The sequence below is a fragment of the Lepisosteus oculatus genome, chromosome 1 (genome assembly GCF_040954835.1).
Source record: "Lepisosteus oculatus isolate fLepOcu1 chromosome 1, fLepOcu1.hap2, whole genome shotgun sequence".
Lineage (NCBI taxonomy): Eukaryota > Metazoa > Chordata > Actinopteri > Semionotiformes > Lepisosteidae > Lepisosteus > Lepisosteus oculatus.
The window spans coordinates 33,808,344-33,831,322 of NC_090696.1; the positions used below are offsets into that span (position 1 = coordinate 33,808,344).

The following is a 22,979-nucleotide window of genomic DNA, read 5'->3' on the forward strand; positions in this document are numbered from 1 at the left end:
GAGGCCTCTACATTACAGAAAAGATCTCTGATCTCTTTCAAACCTTCACTGAACTGTGCTGTGACATATTGTATCCCCACAGGATTGACAACATTACTGTGGCATTTGTGAGGTGGGGGGTGGGCATTCCTGTTTTGTGACAGCAGGCTTTACTTTTTGTAAATTAATCAAGTCACCCTCTCTAAACGCCAAGGGTAGCCTACGTTCACTGTTCTCTCCATTTGAATTCCCTCCTTTGCGTGCCACAACCCCCTTGTGAAACTTTTACAGCCTTTCTTCTAAATGTACTTTCCTCTTTAAAATCACCTCAAACCGTGTGTTGGTATTTAATAATTCACTGGTTTTAGTCATGAGCCAGACTAACACGAACCCCAGACTTACCTTTCTCACCTCTTTGTTGGTTGAATTGGTTGAGTTTTGCGATCAGATGAGCATATACAGTACAACCAGTATGCCTCCGATAGCCTCTCTCAGTGATAACTAAACATTTTCTTAACATACTGTATGTTTAAAGGCTTCTCCGGACTTTGTGCTGGCCTATTAAGACCTGATAAGCAGTGTGATAGTGCAAAGTCAGTTTCATAAAGGTTAAAGTTGACAACTTTGATTTATCTTTACATTTTCAGAAGAGTTGTGAAGGAACGGGCATGATGTACCAAAGACTTTAGAGCAATTTATTCAATAAAGGAGCCCAGCTAATCCTGAACAGCTGTGAAATTACCTACGGGAGGACTATATTTTATTAATACTTCTTTATTGCATTAAGATCATATTAGAGTAGCCAAGATGTGGGAGGTGAGAGCCTGCCAAAAGGAGAATATTTTTTATGGGAAGCAGCTCAGTTGCTAGCTACAGTACAGTATAATGTTAACATTTTTAAAATCTTGCCATTTCTATTGCACTTAAGCTTTTTATGTCTTTGATGTCTTTTTTAAGCAAGCATATAGTTGATTTCTCAGATTAAACATAATGTAATACATGCTATTTATGAATCTCTGTGTATTTACTACTACTAAAATGTTGGGTATGCTTGTGGGAAAACATGGTCTTTTCTGGTAAGACTGGAAAATGTAAAGACTAATGTTTTTATTATACAGTATTTTCACTTAAATTGTACTGTAAATAGATCCAAATCTGTCTGATAAATTTTGATCTATTTAGATAAGATATGGCTAATATCTTATCATATGTACAAGTTAATAGGATGCCTAAGTTTAATGAGGAGCAGACTAAAGAATGTCTTGGAGAAAAACCAAATTCTAGTTCTAGTTATAACAACAGACAAGGTGTCAATAGATATAGCATTCCTGTTCAAGAACAGAAATGCTGATCACCTTGGAATTCATTTCACCATAGTTTGCAACAATCTGATTTTTAAGATGTTTGATGGAATTAGGTCCCCTTCCTTGCCTTAAAAGCTAGAAGAAAAACAGTGAGGAGTTACCCAGATGCTTTCTGTTTGTTTGTGTTTGTGAAATGTGTTGTATTCATCATCTTATAAACATTTCAAAGGATTAATACCAACAGCTGGTTCTTGCTAGCTGGTGAAAGACCAAGTGTGTTCTACTGTTATGTGGAAACGTCGGCCCAGGCTAGCTTTTTAATGCGTTTGCTGTGCCACTTGACAGCTGTGAACTGTGTTTGTGTGTTTGTGTCTAGGTTCATCCCAGAGGCCTGGTCCCCTTGCAGCAGGACGTGTGGCGCAGGGACGCAGAGGCGGGCGGTCCGCTGTCAGGTCTTGCTGTCTTTCTCCCAGACAGTGGCCGATCTACCCGACGACGAATGTGATGGCCCCAAACCCCCAGAGACGCAGCCCTGCTACCGGAGACCCTGCGGGAATGACGAGGAAGAAGAGGAAGGAGCCTTCCATCTTGTAGAGCAAGAAGAGCTTCACGACTGGGAGTATGAGGGCTTCACCGAATGCTCAGAGTCCTGCGGGGGAGGTGATGTGCAGCTGATGCCCTTATTTGTGTTGAACATAGAGGAGATGGAAAATATTAAACTAAAACGTGTCAGAATCAAATGCAAACAAATCAACTGCTTGTTTTTGCAGAACTCAAAGCACATTTGTGGACACAAGCTCTGACGTAAAGTACTGTGCAGATAATGAGGAGATGAATCATTTTGGTGTTCAAATGATTACAAACTGTGCAGCTCTGTATTGTTTTGAAAATAATTTGCAGATTTGTAGTTCCACTAAGAGTAAGGCAGCTTTTGTCCACAGATATAGTTTTCACTGCTTGATTTGACAGATTCTTGCATAAAATGAGGACATTTGTAACCCAAATCTTCTTACAGTTAGAAAATTCTGAAAGATCTTTGGCGTTATTATTAGTTCAGTTTGTAGCTTTTCTTTGTGTACTAGTTGCACCTGAACACAGGATGCAGACTGTTTTATATACTGTGTTTTTATACCTAAATGGGCAGGGATTTTGGACAGTAAAAAGAACTATAAGGTTTAATATTTTGAACCGCTGCCATTACCTATCACTTCCACCAGCACGCGCTGGGAAGCAATGGTGTCAAATTCATGAAACCTTCATGAGTTCCACAGTTGATGAGGGAAACCTGTATAATATTTTGGAACAGGCCAGAGAAAATAAATGAATTAATACAAAGGAGTAGAATTTTTTATGTGATCCATTTGGTTACCGTTCACTACACTGGAATAGCAGTATACAAAGTGAGCCTTACAGCCATTCCATCTCAGCGTCACAGAGAAAGGGACAATTTAGTCTCATTTTTTATGTTTCTTTCCAAACCATTATTTCTGTATTTTTCTAATATTTCCCCTGTCTAGGAGGCAAGCAAATGATGTAGCAAGTAATATGGCTGCTGAGTTGATCATTTGAACAGCTTTGCATCAGCACTTGGTTGCCATACAGAATAGTTTTAAATAGTTTTTTGTCAGGCGTTTTCTATTACTTTTCCCCTTGCACACTAACAGCAGTATGGAAGGTGTTCTGTTGTCCTTGGTGCAGGGCTGCAGGAGGCAGTGGTGATCTGCCTGAATAAACAGACCCGAGAAGTGACGCAGGAGAACATGTGTGTGAGTCACCGACGGCCCCCCCAGCTCCTCAAGACCTGCAAAACAGAGCCCTGCCCTCCCAGGTGACCACATCATAATTCCCTCAAAGAAACAAAATCTAAAGATGTATATCTTAAAGATGTCAGGGTGTGAATATGAAGGATTCATTAAGGAGGTTAACGTTCCACTGTTATTGTCCCTACATAACCAGGGGCCTCAGAATCTTTGTGTCATTTATTAAGCATTAAATGAGACTGGTGTTGAATCTCAGACTTTGTATTTACATGATCTGTTTGGTTTCAACCCCTAATGAGAAGGCCAGGCCCAGTTATTTCTCTTTCTAATCTACTTAACATTTACCTAGGCCTCCTGTTTGATAAAAAAATGTAACGGTGAGATTTGGATTTTCCTCTTCCTTGTGGCCATTCTATACAGATGTTTTGGTTTCCTTAAGCATCATAACCACAGAATTCATGGGGAAGGACTGTAGTTTTTTTCTCAGCTTCCAGTCAGGATGCCTGTCCTGACACTGACTTTGGTTGATCCATCAGCGGTGACTATTGACGCCCTACATATTTCACTATGGTTTCCTGTGCCCCTCAGGTGGGAGACAGGGGCCTGGAGCTCCTGTTCTGCTTCCTGCGGGGTGGGGCTGAGGACCCGCGGCGTGGCCTGTAAGCACCTGCTTTCCAGGGAGAACAATGAAACTGTCGTTGTGAGCGATGACAAGTGTCGGTTGCTGAAACCCACTCCAGTGCAAGCCTGTAACCGCTTTGACTGCCCTCCAAGCTGGGAGACCCAGGACTGGGAGCAGGTAGGTTTTTGAACGTTTTGTGATAATATGCTTGGAAGTTGACATAACACCAAACTTACTATGCCCTAGGTGAGAGTGTTAGTAGGTACTTACACTTTGTAGGTAGCAGCGTGACCCAGTATCGGTTCTTGTCAATTCCAAAATGAAACATAACGAGCGTAACTGTTCCTTCACATTGGAGGCATCGCAGATTTCAGCAGAACACATTCTTGACCCTCACTTACAGGAACTGTTGCATTCTTGCGAAGTGTTATATACGTGTGTGTTAGACCTTGATTAGCCAGAAGTTCTTATATTTTCACTATATATATATATCAATCTGACAAATGTTTGTGTCCAAAATTCACCGGACTTTGTGTCAGTAGGCATTTTATTTCCAGGGAACACTTGAATTGCTTTGCTGTTGGGGAAAGAACTAGGGGATATTAACACTGTGCATCATAAACTGATGATCGGCTTGTCAGGCATAAGTATATTTATTTAGAACAATTTATGTTGTTTTTAATATAAATAACAATAATACAATGGTTCCATTTACAATCGACCTTGTTTTTCATGATTTAAATGCATTCTAGTTCCTGAATGTGTCCAACATATTTGGCCTTACTGACAGATATGTTTCAATGTGTGTGGGCTCCAGTTTTGTGGCCTCTGCGAGAGACAAAATAATGATTGAGAAATCATGTGTATTCAAGTCAGGGACTGTCAAAGAATGCATACAAACAGGACTTTGTGGTGGGTTTGTGGCTATAAATCTGCAGTGAATAATGATGTCTACACAACCTCTTTGTCCTGGGCAAGTAGTGTTGTGTATATAAAACATGCTTTGTCAAGAATATAAACTATGAAGAGAAACATAAGCATGACATCTTTTTTGAATTATGTGGTGATTTTTACAAGATTGTTAAAAGCTCATTTATAAAAAATGTCATTAATTTTGAGTACAGATTTATTGCGTCAAATACAGATTTTACAGTGTATTGAAAATATACAGTTTTAGAAATGTTAAAATTATAGCTGAATATACACAAACTAGTGCAACTATATTTGTAATTACAGTGCCTTGCAAAAGTATTCACCGCCCTTGGACCTTTTCCACATTTTACTGTGTTAAAACATGGAACCATGGTGTATTTAAATGAATAGCTTTGCCACCCATCAACACAAAGTACTCTATAATGTCAAAGTGAAAATAAATTCCCGACGTTTTACTTAATTAAAAATAAAAAACAGAAAATAATTTAATGCATAAGTATAAGTATCAATTTTGGTTTCATCAGACCATAGAATCTTCCTTCAAATTGTTGAGTCTCTCACATGCCTTTGGGCAAAGTCCAGCCGAGATCTGATATGAGTTTTCAGCATAGGCTTTCATCAAAGGCCAGATTTATGATGTGAGTGAGCTATTGTTGTCTCATGCACAGCTTATCCCATTTCTGTCATGGAGAACTGTAACTCGTTTAGAGTTGCCGTAGGCCTCTTGGTGACCTCCTTTACTATGGCTCTTCTTGCCTGGACACTGAGTTTTGGAGGATGGACAGTTATGGGCAGATTCACAGTTGTTCCATATTTTCTCACCCTTTTAATGATGGACTTCACTGTGCTTTGAGGTATATTCAATGCCTTGGAAATGTTCTTATATCCTTACCCTGACTGGTATTTTTCAAGAACCTTTTCTCGGATCTGCTTGGAATGTTCCTTGGAAACGCACTAAGTGGGGAAACTCCCAGACACAGGTGTATTTATTCTGAAATCATGTGAAACACCTCAACTGCACACAGGTGGACTCCAGTCAAGTAATTATGTGGCTTGGAGAAGAGCATTGGTTACTTCAGAGGTAATTTAGGTGTGTCAAAGCAAAGGGGTGAATACTTATGCATTCAATTATTTTCTGTGTTTTATTTTTAATTAATTTAGTAAAATGTCTGGATTTGTTTTTCAATTTGACATTATAGAGTACTTTTTGTTGATGAGTGGCAAAAAATCGATATGGCTTATCTACATAAGATAGATTACATTAACATTAACTCCTTACTTCTGTTGAATTTGGTGGGATTCAGGTTGATTTAATTTAAAATACTAATGACACAAAAATGAGTCAGAGTTACATGTATATTAATAACTTTGAAATTGTGAGTTAGCATGCTATTTTACATTTTATGTACAGTTTGGAATCTCCAGTCATTAACTATCTCAGCTTACCTCCACAATCCGGAGTATGTAAAAGGAGAATGAAGACTTGCACAAGTATTCCTCCAACACACTCACTTGTCATGGCCATTTTCCATTTCACATGTTGTGGATTCTACAGTACTTTACCACACAGTTAGCATCCTTTGGAGGATGCTCGCCAAATTCCAGAGCCTTGTGTTGCAGGGAAGTTGATGAAACATTGCCTAATTCAGGTAACCAAAACACAAGCGGTATTCAGATAGCTGAGTTCCCACCCCTCTGGGAATTCCAATCACATTATTGAGGCTCGACCAGTCATGTCTGGAATGAAGTTAACGCCTGGATCAGCCTGAACTCCAAGCTATTTGGGAGTCTCTCAGATAGGCCTCCTAATCCAAATCAGAGTTGTTCATCCTCTGTACTGGTCGAGCTCGTTGTGTGTGTTTGACCCTGCAGTGTTCCCGTAGCTGTGGAGGAGGCGTACAGAAGAGGGTGGTTCTCTGTAAACAGCGTCTTGCCGACGGCAGTGTGTTGGAGCTGCCGGACACCTTCTGCCCATCTCCAAGCCCTCCAGCCCAGCAGGCCTGTGAGAGGAGCGAGTGTCCAGCCAAGTGGGCCTCCATTGAGTGGTCACAGGTGTGTTCATCTTGGTTTCAGTTTCCCAGAAGTCCTTTTCAGACATAAGGAGAAAGGGGGGAAACATAAGACCGTAAGAAATGTTACAAGTTAGAGGAGTTACATTATTTGGTAGCTAGCTGTCTTAATGATCTAAATTCATAGATCCAATCCAGCCATTTCTTAAAAGAAACCAGGGTATTAGATTTTACAACATGGCTAGGTTAGGGTAACATGTTCTGGAGACCCACAACCTTTTTGTGTAAAAAATGTCCCCTGTTCTGATTTTCAAACGCCTTTCCTGAAGTTTCTATATGTTTACCTAGGTTTAAAAGCGGAGGAGTATTAAACACATACAGTACTTGAATACACATATGAAGCTCTCTCTTGAACAAAGTCAGAAGGAGCCTGCTGGCTTTAGTGTCACAATGACACCTACTGAATATCTGAATATAATATATGGCATTATTTTCAAGTTCTAACTTGGCTATTATGCTGAATTTGCACTTTTTATTAAGATGCGCAGTGTTACTGTGGGTCTGTCAGACAGCAGGGAACAGGACAATGGGGAGTACAGACGGTTTTAAATACACAGAATGTATGGTGAGGTTCCAGCCCCAATTACACATTGGACACAATATACAAATATGTAATAGCTGTCATTCTAAAACACCAGAAGTAGTTACATCAACTCAGATGCACATTGAACAACTAGAACAACACAAAGACGACATTGTGCTCTCATCATGCCTGTATGCTAACCAAGTCCACTGGAACCCAGGCTTTGGTCTCATCTGCTACTGTACCTCCAGGGGCCGATTGTCATTGCAATATACTGTAATAACAGCTTAAGTCTGTATATCCAAAAGATAACACTCATGCAGTGTTGTAAATCTTTAGTGAAAATATTAGCATGAGTTAAAATAATATCAGCTTATTAATGCTGCTCCACGTTTCTGAAAAAATATTTATGTTGTCAGTGCTCCGCTACCTGTGGGGAAGCATCTCAGACACTAGTGGTGGTGTGCAGGAAGCTGAATGAAAACGGTGAATATGTCATTCTCAACTCTTCGGCCTGTTCCTCTCTGCCACAGCCCTTGACTCTGAGATCCTGTTCTCTGGGACCATGTGGAAGTAAGAGTTTGCTTTGAACCGGCTCAGATTTTACACCCGCCTCATGCCACTGATTCTGCAGTCCGAAACATCTGTGCTGATAAAACCAGCCTTTATACCCAATGGAACTAAATTTTCTACTGTCATTTTTTTTATTATTATTTTTTTCCCACCTTAGTCTTGTTATATTCCATAGGAAACTGTTTCAAGACAGGATGTCTGCACTACAAGCACAGAAATAATAAAAAAAACTGCTACATTCTAGTTTCATCTAACCATTTACATGCTTATAACCACTTTAATCTTTCTTCTTGCATTCAAGACTAGATGGGGTTTGGTTCTTCAGTATCTCATAGACTAATTATCTGTTAGCTCCCCTCCAGGCAGCCTCCTGTCTGCTGGCTCTGGTTTAATGTTTTTCAGCTCTTATTCCACACTCTGGGGAATACAGGGCCCTCTGTTGCTGCACCCCAATACCCCATAACACCGTCTCAAAATAATCGGGCTTCAGCCACACTGGGTGCTTTTAAAACTACTCTGAAAATTACATTTAGGCTAATCACTTCCATCACAAAGCAGTTCTGAACAAAGTTTGTAAGGGCTTGTGGCTATAAGCATGTGTGTTTTGCTTCCTGTATCGTAAATTACAGTCTGCGTTAAAAATTCTGAATTCATGCTCATATTTTTGCCATATGTGCCATAAATATGAAAATTATATAGTTTTTGAAAACTCTAAAGAACATTGTATAAATTAGTTGAATTTGAAGCTTTGAATTCACATTACGATTAAAATGTGTATATTTTAACTTGTGACTTTTAAGTAAATAAATAAAATGTATTTCTTTTTGTAATACATTTTGTTTCTTCGCCAATTTAACCCACCTTAGTTTAAACCTGGTCTTTCAACTGAAAGGGATCAGTGTTTTTCCCAGATTTCCAACTCCCAATTCATTTTTACTTTGCAATATATTTCTTAATTTAAATGAAACCTAAATAAACTGTTGGCCAGTTTTAACATGTAGGGATGAAAACTGATTTAATTAAAGCTTTTTACATTAAAGAGAGTGGGCTCGTACTTTATTACCCAGTATTGTTGTAAGCATTAGACTTGTTGATAATTAAGAATTCTGATTGATTGGTTGGTTGATTGGATTGAATGATTGACTACTCAATCATTACATAACAGAAACCTTGATTTTAATTTGACTAAATAACATACTTTGCCAATAAATCCTCTCTTATAATCGTACTCAGTCAATTTCCAGACTCACAAGTGTACCTCTTTCTAATCTCATTCCAGGGTCTGCCAAGCCTGCAGGTACTAAGCTCAGTCCACATATTCTGGCTCAGAGGAAGGTATACGTTCAGTGGAGAACAGAGAAAAAGTTACAGTTTGTTGTCGGAGGATATGCCTATCTGAAGCCAAAAACCTCAGTGATCATCCGCTGTCCTGTCAGACGGTTCCACAGGGGTCTGTTAAGATGGCAAAAGGATGGGAAGCCACTTGCTGGTTTGTCCCACATCACAGTCACACCGTTTGGATACCTTAAAATCCAGCACCTCAAGACGTCTGATGCTGGGACCTATACCTGTGTGGCAGGCCAAGCACAGGAGAGTTTTGTTGTTAAGATCATCGGCTCCAAACATAAGCTCACCGCTCCAGAGAGCAATCTGTGGTTAACAGCTACGGGCAAAACTCTTCGAGAACATTTCCTCTTGCAAGATAAAGTGCAGGACCCAAGGGTTAAACTCAGCCTGTATGATGACATTGTCCTCCGACTCTTAGAGCTGAAAGCTCCTTCAAAGGAGAATCAATACTCCGGAGAGCTGCTCAATTCATCGGAGAAAAACGTTTCATTTTTGGAGGAGGACCACAGTCTGGAGACCTCTGTTCCTCTGACTCTTGTGACTGAGCAGTGGAAACTGGATGAAATCATCAGAAACCTGTCTTTCCAGCCAGAAGAGCTCAGGAGTTCCTTTGGTGACAAGCTCATTATGCAGCTGCTAGGGGAACTCACCAAGAACAAAGGGGAAAGCAATGAATCCACTTTGCAGCATCCTGAAAGGGGTGAGCTGACCTCTCTGGAATCAACCACCCATAAACTTAATCCTGCGTTTCACAAGGTCTCAGTCAACACAGACATACTCAGGTCTCGGGGCTCTACTGGAACTCCCAAAGAACAGCCCAGAGCCCCTTGGATCATGCAGAAAGCATTGCAGAAAAACCCTGCTTCCTCCTCAGAGGTCATTGTCCACATTGGCCTTCCAGTCCTGCTGCACAGGTGGACCAACAAGCTGGAGCTCAGATGTGAGGCTGCAGGCAGCCCCGAGCCAGCTGTCAGCTGGTCTAAGAATGGAGTAGAGCTCCATTACAGCAGCAGGTCAGGAATATTTCTGTCTCCAATACCAAGATTACTAATTTCCTGTGTTTGCTGAAATAATGAACTCGTTTTGTTACTTCTCTTCTGGCTTTGCAGCTGTAGAGGCTGTTGAAAAGGCTTTACAAAGGGTGACACTATTTACCCAGGCTCTAGGACTGTTTAATTTGAAGTTCAGTCATGAATCACAACTTACAATTAAGTGTTTTATTTTGCTTTTGTTATGGCAGAGTAGAAAAGATGCCAGATGGCACCCTGAAGATTCTGGCACCAAGTGAGGCTGATGCGGGACTCTACACTTGCACTGCCAGGAACAGCATCGGCTCTGCTTCCCTGTCCTCTGATGTGCAGCTTGCAGGTTTGAGCACAATGATTAACTGCAGTGATTCATTCTGCTCCCGAATGGTCATCACAAATGCAGGGTTTCGTACATACTTTTGTTTGAAAAACAGACTCCCTTCCAAATCCCTCTTTCTTTTTACATCTCAGACTTCACTCAGGATTTTGTGTGCCTGGTGTTTCCTGGGCGAATGTCTTTGCATTCTCACTCACTCACTCCCTACTGGGACGTTTCTCCACTAAGTCAACACTGGAATGTCTTCACTAGGTCAACGTTTCATTCGCATATACAGTAATAAATGCATATCTTACAACCTTGCAAGGAAAAGAGAATTCTATCTGATCTACTTTTCCTCACCTACAAGATCACCTCCGCAATCTCGCCCTTACAAGGCTTAAGTAGAAGGCCTGCGAAGACCCCCTCAGCTGATCCTCTGCTTCTCTCCAGAGAGAAGTATTGATCAGTGACTGTGGTGAATGCAGGAACTTCACTATTATAGTGACAGCACTCTGTTATGCTGTTATAGCATTATATCATCAAAGTATTCTCTGTGAAGTTAGAGAATTGCTTTTAGCCACTGTTTTTCACTTGCCATCCCTTCCAGCTCCTCCACAGGCTGCTCCAGAACTTGCAGATTGGGCACCTCTGGTTTCAGCAGCAGAGCCAGGCATCCAAACGCTCCTCATTGCTGGCAATAACACCAGAGCGTCCCTAACAGTGGGATCTCACATTCTCATTGGTTTGTGTTCCTGTTTTCCCTCATTCCACTCCACATTTATCTTCTGAATCTTGATGTTACTGAATACCTACAGCAATTCTGAAGTAATGCTAAAGCCTCTATTACTTCTTATTGAAAAGGACCTTTCATAAAAAGCAGAACTAATAGCATGCCAGTAATACACAAATCCAAAGTGTAAAAACTGAAAAATAGAGTAAGTGCACCCAATAAAACCAAGAGTTAAACCAGATTATGTATTAAAAGCTTTACTGAACAGAGGGGTCTTTAAGTGAGTTTTAAAAATATTTACAGGCGCAGGGTCTCTAATGGACCTGGGCAGTGAGTTCCACAGACATGGTGCTGCAGAAGTGAAGGATGTACCTATTGTATACAGCCTGGTCTTCAGCAGACTTAAGAGGACTTGCATCAGAACTTCTCAAATGGCAGATCTGGGTCTACTGTAAATGTATTTAAAACCTTTTAAGACAAGGAACACCTTATATATAAGTAGTAAATGCGTTATAAAGGGAGATCATGAAAATGATGATGAATATGCCAAATGCTAGTCTAAACAGCATAGTATAGAATTCCATCAACTTACTATCAACAGGCCAAATTAAATTCTGATTCACAAACCGTAGACAAAAACCAGCATGTCGATTGAGAAACACAGCAACAATTGCGATGTTCTGAAGACTTGGTGTTTTTATTCTAAGCTGTTGGTGTAATGACTGCTTGCTTCAACCTGATACTGTATTTTGGTGTCTTCCATTCAGGATGCCCAGTGAAAGGTCGTCCCAGACCACAGATCTCCTGGTTTCACAACAGCCAGCCACTGGCTAAGGAACTGGGGATTTCTTATCAGCTTCTGGCAGAGAACCACGTCTTACAGATCTCGCGCATCACAAAGAATCTAGAAGGGGAAGTGAGCTGTCTCTCAGAAAATGAAGCAGGAACCCTACGGCAGAGCGCAGCCTTAGACATACAAGGCAAGTACTGTATCCTTGCTAAGGCTGATGAGTATCACAGCTCCTGCAAATCCCAAATTGTTTTTCAGTATTATTCCACAAATGCTTTTGTGATTTCTTTACAACCACAAATGTGCTCCCAAAGTTACCATGCAAAATTTCATGTTAAAAAAAATTAATAATCTGTATTATTGAAGATAAAAATGAAATCATGAAGGAGTGTTATGGGGAAAAAGATAACTTTCCCTTCCAGTGTTATTTGCCTCCCAGTGTTATTTTAATTGTTTATACTAGTAGACAGCCCACACCAGCCTTTTAGTATTCATCTGTGAATTTTACAAACAAAAAAGAGAATGCACACCCATAGTTAATTAAGTGCATTGGGCATTGTGTTCAATGAAGATCAATCAGAATCATTTAAAAGATGGATTCACGCTTTGAACACCATGACAATTAATTGAATGCCATCGGTATTTTAGCACAAAAAGGTCATCATCAGGTCTTACATATTAAACTCAAGAAGGGTCTTATGTCATGTTATTATGTCGATAAGTGGCTGAAAACACAAGTTCATTTTCCAAATGCTTAAGGGTATTCATTTGCTTCACCTGAAAACTGTTCATTAGTGAAAAAATATAATAGATTAAATAAAAAATGTGCTCGAAGCCAGTGGAGCAAATCACTGTACAAGCCGTGTCCCAATTTCTGCTTATCTTGAATTTCTAACAGCTGTGTTTTGTATAAACCACGAACTCCATTAGTCACAGCCCAGTAGCAAAGAAAGCAAAGTGTCACAGCTATCAGCCCTGGATGTAATGGATGCAAAACGTGTCTCAGTACTTGTGTGAAACACGAAAAGTGGCACGGTACAGTATTTCAAAGTGAATAAATCATATTTACATTTGCACAAATAATTTTTCTGCAGTGGGTCAGCAGAATTGAAGCAAGTGAAGACATTTATTGTAAAGGAACAAGTAAAGGTTTATTCCATGCTGAAAAGAGAAAAAAGATACACAATGTTTCGGCTCTGGAGCCTTCTTCGGGAGACATTGTAGGTTAGCACAAGCAAAATGTGACATTGTGATATTTACCCCTTTCTGGGTAAAATTCTAGGTTTACTTAAAAAATGTTTTGAAATGTATTAAATATTTTTAAGCATGACTTCTGAAAGCAGTGTCTTATATATTCGTAGATTTGTACCTTCTAATTCTTTCTTACTATTGTTCAGTAAAAAAAACTTTACATTTAATTAATTTGTATTCATAGTTTGCAAGTTTTATGGTTGGATTTGCTCTTCAAAATGCAGATGCCGACCCCCTCACCCCCCTTTCCCCATATTACAGTATAAGTATACAGTCTTTTAACAGTGAAATGTTCACAATTCTGGCAGAATCCTTCCAAAACATGTCAGGGCGGCACACAGGATTTGCATTATACACTGCTGTGATTGTTGCCATGGATCTTGAAAGATACCGACACAATGGGGTTTGCCTCCCAAAATTCTTGTTTCCCATTTGTGGTTATACTGTACGAACTTTAATGCCCTGACGCCAAAGCATGTCAAGAACTTTTGAGATGTCCTGTTTTCAACAGAAGAAGGGCACACAGGACTTGGACAGGGCAGGTATCCTATACTTGTTCAACTCCAGCACGGGATTAAAGATTCTGCCAATGAATTTTGCCAATCTAGGGATCATTATGGTATCATTATGCACTGTTTGATTCAATGTTTAATGGACAAGAGCAGCAGTTGTCCTCTACCTTTTCTCTACTATAGCTGCCATTCTGTATGCTCTTATGAAGCAAATAAATGTGGTGGCTCTGTGGCTAAGGATCTGTGCCTGTGGCTGGAAGGTTGCCAGTTCATATCCCAAAGCCGGCAGAAGAATCCTACTCTGTTGGGGTGCCGTATAAATGGTTGACCCTGCTCTCTGACCCCAAGCTTCTCTCCCTGTCTGTGTGTCTCATGGAGAGCAAGTTGGGGTATGCGAAAAGACAAATTCCTTAGACAGGAAATTGTATATGGCCAATAAAGTGATCTTAATCTTAACGAAAATGGTCACTTTTTCCCAGATTATGACTCCATCAAACTCCATCGTATGCCTGCTGCTGTGTTGTGTTCAAGTCTCATATCGATTTAAAGCAGCCCATGTCTTAAAGTGACACTTGTGATTAAGGAAGACTCGTGACTGGTCATCAGCAATGCACCTAGTGGAGAGGTGTAACCTGAAATCATTTTCTGACCCCTGTGAACCCAAGGTGTTATGTCTGCTGGGCAAAGATGTCTCCTGGATGGAGTGATGAGCAACAACTCCCAGTGCACGGATAAGACTAATTCTTCACTGACGACAGAGCCCTGTAATGGGCACCATTGTTCTCCCAGGTAGGATTCTAAGAATATGTGCTTTGATTCATGAAGCCTGTGACTTCTGCAGATTGTGTCAGTGTGTATAATCTAGAGTGTATATATAATATATCCATGCTGAAACATTTAAAATATCTTATTAAAAACTATATGACATCTTTCTAACATGTCAATCATCCACTGATTAGCTGAAAGCACCTTTTTTATGGTACTGGATGCAGCAAACCAGAGCTCTTCTTATAAGTGTAGGTTCGGGGCAAAACTATCAAGGTTAGCACACCAGTTCATCACAGTGCATACAGACACACTCACACCTACACTGATGCACTCAGGGACGATTCATAGCCCCCAGTTAACCAAGCCAGCGTGTCTTTAAAGTTTGCACAGTGCCCAGAGAAAACCAACAAAGACACAGGGAGGAAAACTTCACAGGACCAGAATATTTCTTTAAAATTCAGTCAAGAATGTACACATTGAGACTGAATAGATTCTGAAAAGGGCCTCTGGATGAAATCAATCCAAGTTCACATATGTTATAAGGTTATAATTATTTTGGGGAAACTGCTATTCCTCTGGGACAATTACTAGTGTATTTTAATCTAATATAATTCTATTCAATTTAAATTTAGACCAAATTTAATTCAGATTTTCTTTAAAACAACTATATATGTCATAGCATTTAAGTCTGTAGTCCATAGTCCACAGTTTTCTGGTTAGAGTCCTGGTATAATCCAAGGGTGGGCAAGATAGCTGTGGATTGGTTCAGATGTCCTCTTCTTGCCATGTGAGAGCAAACTCTGGTGCTATAGAGCTTATGGCAGGGAGCAATGTTTATTATGAACAGACATTATCATCCTGAGGGGCAAAAAAAAGAACAATTCAAAATGTAGAAAACTTTACTTATTATTGGCATTTTGATAGTAGCAGTGCTGATCACATCTGATCTCAAAAGGTAACAAATGTTGGGCTTGTCATTATTAGGGTGGAAATAGATCTCCAAGGAAAATCAGGCTGCTGTTAGAAATATGAGTTGACCAGTAAGTGGCACTCCCCCTTCTGGACCACAATTTCCAAATAAATGCCTCAATATGTTGACAGAGCAATGTGCAACAGGAGATGCCATCCTTCTGATTTGATGTCAAACCAACGTTTAACACAACTATTTGGCCATTAAAGATCCTATAGTATTGTTTTTAAGGTTAGAGGTGTTAACTCCTGTGTCCTGGCTAACTTCCATTGTGAAGTACCTGAATGGGAGACTTCCTGGGAAAGCTAAGGTTGCTGCTGGAAGAGGTGTTAGTGGGACCAGCAGGGAGCGCTCACCCTGTGGTCTCTGTGGGCCCTAATGCTACTAATAATCCCCACCTCTGAATTGGCTTCATCACTCTGTTCTCCTCCCCACTGATAGCTGGTGTGTGGTGAGCGTTCTGGCGCACTATGGCTGTCGTCGCATCATCCAGGTGGGGCTGCACATTGGTGGTCATGGAGGAGAGTCCCCATTACCAGTAAAGCGCATTGAGTGGAGTGTCCAGAAAAGAGCTATATCTAAGGTCTAAGGAATATCTAAGCCTAAAGAATTTTTATCATTAAGTTACTCAGGCTGGCCTACATAAAATCAACCCTTGAATTAGTACTGTTGTGTAGTGGAGCTTTTGGTGCATAAAGGCTGCTGCAAAGGCTGCCTTTAGAACATATTTTAGCTAGATACTGTATGTTGGCAGGATGGTGCAATCTGACCATGTACTTTGCAGGTAGGGTATAGAGTACTTCTACTGCCCTTATTATCTTCTGTGATCCTTCAGCTCCACTGAGTGGTTTCTGCTACAGTTACATCTTACTTTTTTAAGGGTCCATCTTGAATATAATAGAAAATATAAAAATAGTCAAGTATTTTATTTTACATTTTGAAAGACAGAAGTTCAGATTAATTTTTAAGACAAAGGATTACCAAGTGATGTATCACTATTTAGCTGATCATGACAGTATCCTCTTATCTGTATTTCTGTGTATTCTTTGGGACAGTCTGGAAACGTACAGTAAATTATAATCATACAGTTTTTGCATGCAGTTCTGTTTTCGTGTATTTTTTAATAATTTAAAAAACATTTTCAAAAGCTCCATTTAAAAATGTTCTCTTCATCGGTGCTATCATATATTTTAGGCATGCTTAGTTGCTTTAGTTAATGTAGTCTCACTACATCAGAAATATTTTTTGTTTTCAGATCCCTCTAAATATATATTTTTTTAAAAGACAATATCTGGCTTGTCTTTTCATTTTCAAATTTTCTTATCTTAATATAACTCTTAGTTAATGAGATATAATGATACAATTACAATATTGTTTGTATTAAGGTGCTGTTGTATAAATTAGGTACTGTTGCTGACCTCTATAGGCTAAGAAGCTGAACTGCAATTGAGCAAAATTAAGTCACTGAGCAATACATTAATTTCCTTTCTGTCGATGTTGCTAATCCCATAATGTTTAGGTGAACTCTATTATATTATTTTCATAATTGGCGATAATCTGCAAGACTAAATGCTTTGATCCTAACATGACCAAAACAAGAAAAGGTTATTCACAAATACTGGAAAATAACAATTTTGAAATACATTTTCTGAGCACTCCTTCATACTTACTTAATTGTCCCAGCTGGAAATCTGCTTTGAATTTAGGTTAAAGACAACATAACATAATACATTTAACACAACACCCCATTAACAAATAAGAGACATACATGTATGATGAGAAAGAAATATATTCTGCTGCGACTCACTATGCCTTCCTCTAAATCTTTTTCTAGAACTCTTTGTCGTTCCTTCTCCTCCTCCCTGGGCTGCCTGCCCCCTTTTCTCACTAAACCAATATTCCGTCTCTTTACAGCGATCTGTTCCAAGACCAGGCTACCTATCCACCTCTTATTCCTTTACCGGTGACTTTATTAGAATGTAAATAAAATATACAGTCACTTGTCAAAATTAAGCAGGTTAGTAACTGTAGAACTGTAGAGTCACTAATCCCAACTTGGCTTTCTAACACTCTTAGAATCTTAGAATCTTGTAATTATTTGTAATTGACGTGGCTATTTTCGTGAAACTCATTTCAAACCTTCACTGGACTGCGCTGTGACTCTTTGCTTCCCTACACTACAAACCACGTCTGTGAGATCATCTGAATTATCAGAAGATTCTAAAAGGCAGTTTAGTCCCTGCAATCAAAACAGCCCCACAGGCACTGTGTGCTTTTGATTTCTCGGATCTAGACTTGCTCTGCTTGAGCTTTCTCCCTCTGTCTCCCATGCTATAGGCTGGCATTAAAAGCAGAGGGTTGTGTTCAAATGAGCCAAGTGGAGGTTTCACAGTACCCTGGTATGCCTTTTTGGTGAAAAGATCCAGGCTTCTATTGGTACACATTGGGCAGTCAACATATTGATAGAAATTGTACAAAGACTTCCTTTGGTTTCAGTGGTTAAAATCACCATTTCACTTTAGGATGAATGTACGCAACGGTTTCAGAAGTCTGCAGGAGTTCTCTGTGTAGGTAATAACATTGACAGCAACTCAATATTAGCCAGATAGAGCCTCTCTTGCACCATGATACAGTATATACAAACACCTCCCTCCTGTGTTCCTCCTGTTGCTGTTCTGTCTCGGTCCAGCCTAAAGGAGGCACCAAAACTTCAATGGCCAAGTCCGACTTCGTGTCTATGAGCCAAGTCTCTGGAAAGGCCAGGAGACCAGCGTCCCTGTATTCATGGAGATGTTGACATTTGCTTGTAGCTCATCAGCCTTGCTCCTAAGAGAATGAACATTACTCATGTGGCTGTTGTGATTTATTGAGGAGTTGGCTGGTGTTTTTTGCACAGTAGCAACACTACTTCTCTTTTGAAACAGAAGTAGCATTTCCTGTGCCTCAGAGACGAAAAAATCCACACAGGGAATGGAAAAAATGTTTCAAGAAAAGGTCGGTTTTGCCCATGGTGCAAGAAAAGAAGCACTGTAATGGAGGTTTTAGTAGAAATTGATTTTCTGACATGCTTGACACTTAAGGGACATATAAAATGTATCCAAAGAAACAGTTTATTATTGCAGTGTCATGGGCTTTGTAAAGAGTGCAATGAATAATTGGAAGCATTTCCTCTTTGAGAATGAGTCATTGCTTTCAGCTGCTTTTCAGAAATTATCCCTTTAACATCTGTTTTCTTAATGCATCCTCAGTTATAACGGTGGGCGTAGTTAGAGCTCTTGGGTCCTGGGTTCAATACCTTCTGTGTGGAGTTTGTATGATCTCTTCTGTGATTACATGTGTATTTCCTGGCTGCTTTGGTATCTTCTCAGAGACATACAACTTTATGTTACAGGTTTAGCTGCCTACTGTACTTTCTTCCCCCAGAATTAACTCCCTGTACCAAAAACAATGTTCTGTTTCAGTGCTGGTTAATGGTAGCTCTTCTTTTCTAGTGTCAGATTTGGAAATGTTCGATTTACTGTATTCTGATTGGAAACTGAAACAACATCTGCCTAAGAATGATAGCTCCATTTTTGCCACTGCCTAGATTTAATTGATTTATGTATGAATCTTCGCTGCTACTGCTGCTATCATGGTAGAAATGCTGTTAGATCAATTGCAGTAATAGGTTTTAACATGGTGTAAGACACAAATGAGTGGAGTGCTCACAATTTACTTTGATAACCAATGATATTCCATTAAAGGATAATTTTATCTGATGGACAGCATTTGTTCATTGACCTTGTTGGTTAAAAAAAGGAAATGGATATTTCAGAGGGGCAACTACTGGTGTACCAGTGGGTAGTATTGCTGCCTCGCAGCACTGGGCTCCTGGGTTGAATTTCTGGGGTCCTATCTGTGTTGAGTTTGTATGTTCTCTGCATGTCTGTGTGGTTTTTGCCACAATCCCAAGTGCTGCTATGCTGGTAGGTTAATTGACTTCTGGAAATATTTGGCCGTAGTGTGAGTGTGTGCGTGTTTGGGTCTGTGTCAGTCCTGCGATGTACTGGCGTCCCATCCAGGGTGCACCCTGCCCTGCACCCGCTGTTTGCCTGAATAGGCTCTGGCTCCCCCGGGACGCTGACCTGAATGAAGCGGATCAAAAATGGATGGATGGGTATTTTACAGACCCTGTGGTGTTGGTAACAAGCAGCACGTTTGTCTGTCTCCTCTGTGGCAGGTGGCTGGTGTCACCCTGGTCCCTGTGTTCCAGGAGCTGTGGGGGTGGTCTTCAGAACCGCACAGTGTTGTGCCACAGGGAGACCGCTGATGGCATCTCCACTCCCCTGGCCGACAGCAGCTGCTCTGAGGCAGGCCAGCGGCCTCCAGATTCACAGTCTTGCAACACACTGCTCTGTGTGGGCTGGGCAACCTCTTCCTGGACACAGGTAAGACCTTGCAAGAGAAAGAGAGTTCTGTAGTCTGAGCCTGCCCTGTTAGTTTCACTGTTAATCTTGACTGATACAGGGGGAAGCGGATGTGCAAATATGTCCTGCTGAAGTTCTAGAAATTAAAATACTAGCCTCTCAAAGGTTTCGGGGGTATGTGTAACTCTAATGCATTTTTAGAACCAGGGAATGCAAATGTAGACTACAAAGAAGTGCATTTAAAACTTAGAACAGGTACCCACCCATCAGAATAGTTCTTGCAAAATGTAACCTAGTAAAGAAGTGCATATTATCACCTATGTGTCGCAAATTTTATCTTAGTTAAGTTCTAATCCTTCCCTCAGGTTATGCTTCAGTTATTTGCTTTCTTCTTTATTCAGTCTTCTGTCTCTTCCAGTCAGACCAAAATATTTAAGAGTGTTAAACCGAGTTTAGGAGACTATATCGGCAAAGACAGGTTTTAAGACTTGTTCCTTTTTCTTATAGTAGAGGTTCATGTTCTGTGCAGCTGTATATTTTCATTACGAGGCTGAATAACGAATACTGCTTCCTATAGTACTTCCTGACTTTGGAATGGTGATATTCCTTTACTATATTTTATTTTCCATGGATGAAACAACCTCACATCTTCATGTTAATAATATCTAGTTTTACTGTAAGCATTGGTCAATATTACACACTTCTGCACAATGAAAACCAATAATATACATTTTGGATCAGTTGTGGAGGGGAGCCTCCTGAGTAGCTCAGCTAGTGAACTAGTAAAAACTAGTAATCTGGTCAAAGTCATATGAACACAGATTGAGCTACAGACTGGTGCCTGGTGGGTGACTCACATTTCCCATGGTGCAGCAGAGATTTCTGCACTTTTTATCTTTTTTCCAAGGCCAAAGCACCTCAAGTATAACTCCAAGCCTGGGTAATGGCACCACTCACTGATTGCCAAAGCGGTGGCATGCAATTGGCCATTTTGTCTAATATCTATGTTTGAAGTATTTTATTAAATCCAGATTTTTTTATTTGATTTGATTAAATCTAGACCCAAGTGTTTCATTTGCGCCTCAGAAAAATCTAACTTTATCATTTTTTGTTGCTCTTAGACATAGATTACTGTTTGGCATGGTATGAGGGTGGAGGGCAGACCAGTAGTTTTTTGTGGGGGTGGTGAAATTAGCTTTGGGAATCCCAGCAGGGGTTCAGGCAGGATGCATTCATACGTATTTGAAATTTATTGGAAAACCTATTGGAGGAAAATGCAGATGATACACACCTTAAAGGAGAGGTCTGCCCTGATGAGATTGTGACATATGACATATTTCTCTGCTTCACAGTGTCAAGGACAGTGTGTCGGACTGAGACTGGCGACACAGCGCAGACACGTCTTCTGCCAGGACAAGAATGGCACTGGGCTTCCTCTGAATGATTGTGATGGTCTTCAGAGGCAAGGCTGAAACTTATAATATATTCAAACTTTAATCTAATTTACAAGCTAGATGCAGAACACCTGATCAGTGCCATAGCCTCTGTACCACAGTTTTGCATTGTGGAACATTTGTCTTTTATGTCTTGTTCTCCAAAGTTCTTGAAAGTGTCAGTGTGATGTCACACCCTGTCATTTTACTTCTGCTAAGTTTGTATTACCTCACTGAACCAAACAATGAAAACATTTTGATGCTCCTGATTTGGTGAAATGTTTTGCAGGACAAGTCTTATAATGTTTAATTGTTATTAATTATTAATTATATATTAATATTAATTAAAATTATATATTAATTATATTAAACAATGTATTCACTACAGTAACTGGCTTTAACAGTGCAAACATATCTCTTACAATTATAACTCTTGACTATATACCATTCATAAACTACCACTGCTTAAATCCACTTTTGATAGAGCCTGCTGACAGTAAACTCACACTATAGAAAATGCAGAAGCTGAGGTATTTTGGCCTCAGTTGACCCTAAACTCTTGCTAATGGAGTTTTTAACTAAAGATACTGAACTTGAATCAATGAAGGTGGGTAGCTGCGTCAGCATGCGTAGGCTGCAAAGGAACAAGTAATAGGTTTATTCCATGCTGAAAAAAAGAAGAAAGAGAACACAACGTTTCGGCCGTGGAGCCTTCTTCAGGTGTGAGAGAGACAGGGCAGTAGGCAAAGGTAAGGTAGCGGGAGAACAAAGGTTGGGAGGGAGGAGGAGTGAGAGGCGGGAGCAGGGGACAGAAAGAGAGGCCAATCAAGAGGTGTGAAGTCAGAATGGGTGCAGAGAGGTGTGAAATGAAACTTCCAATGAATGGAGAAAATTTAAAAGAACAGTAGTCTGTCGTTAAGGGAAGGGAGAATGTGTGATCCTAGCTGCAGAATAATTTTAGTTTCGGTGGTCTTTCTGATGTATGAGTTCGGAAAACCGTCTTTGAGAACACAGACGGAGAGATTAGAGTGGTCGTGGCCGTCAGAGGTGAAATGAGAAACAATGGGCTTGGAGAGATCTTTAATCTTCACAGCCCTGACGTGTTCTCTGAAGCTGTCTCTGAGTCTCCTTCCTGTTTCTCCACTGTAGATGGCTGGGCATTTACTGCAAGAGATACAGTAAATAAGGTTGCTGGAGGTACAAGATGCTGTCTGGGTGATCCGGAATTGTCCTGAGGGGCCTTGAATGATTGTGGTGGTGGCTGTGTACTTGCAGGTGATACAGCGAGCTCTGTTGCAATGGAAAGTTCCTGGTGTGGATGGTTGTTGAGGGCGGTCAAGGGAGCTGTGAACAAGGAGGTTACGCAGATTAGGTGATCGGCGATATGAGATGATAGGGCGATAAGAAAAGAGGGCCCCAATGGAGGGATCATCCTGTAGGATGGAAAAGTTGTGGTTAATGGTCCTGGGGATAGGAAGTGTGTTAGGGTGGTAAGGAAGCACCAAAGAAATGCGGTTGATTCCTGATTGGGTTGATGGTCCGAGGGGTGTTTTTGGCTAAGTCGAATCTCGCCGTACCTAAATTCTCAGTAGACAGCCTCCGACACATGTAATTCCTGAGTGTCGTTACTCCTCGTGAATGGGATGCAGGCGTGTTTTCTGA

General features: G+C 40.4%; 1 protein-coding gene across 3 annotated transcripts in view; it reads left to right on the forward strand.

Moving 5' to 3' along the window:
• Positions 1 to 22,979, forward strand: part of LOC102695132 (ADAMTS-like protein 1) — a 209,400-nt gene that overhangs the window by 182,505 nt on the left and 3,916 nt on the right. For 2 of the 3 annotated variants that reach the window (XM_015345114.2, XM_015345116.2), the window contains 12 exons: positions 1,660 to 1,943; positions 2,982 to 3,111; positions 3,632 to 3,842; positions 6,471 to 6,650; positions 7,610 to 7,763; positions 9,043 to 10,123; positions 10,351 to 10,478; positions 11,065 to 11,199; positions 11,955 to 12,167; positions 14,406 to 14,529; positions 19,698 to 19,905; positions 21,237 to 21,346. In XM_015345114.2, coding sequence (XP_015200600.2) covers positions 1,660 to 1,943; positions 2,982 to 3,111; positions 3,632 to 3,842; positions 6,471 to 6,650; positions 7,610 to 7,763; positions 9,043 to 10,123; positions 10,351 to 10,478; positions 11,065 to 11,199; positions 11,955 to 12,167; positions 14,406 to 14,529; positions 19,698 to 19,905; positions 21,237 to 21,346 — 2,958 coding nt within the window. The remainder of the gene's footprint in view (positions 1 to 1,659; positions 1,944 to 2,981; positions 3,112 to 3,631; positions 3,843 to 6,470; positions 6,651 to 7,609; positions 7,764 to 9,042; positions 10,124 to 10,350; positions 10,479 to 11,064; positions 11,200 to 11,954; positions 12,168 to 14,405; positions 14,530 to 19,697; positions 19,906 to 21,236; positions 21,347 to 22,979) is intronic. The other variant, XM_015345115.2, reaches the window with a different exon arrangement.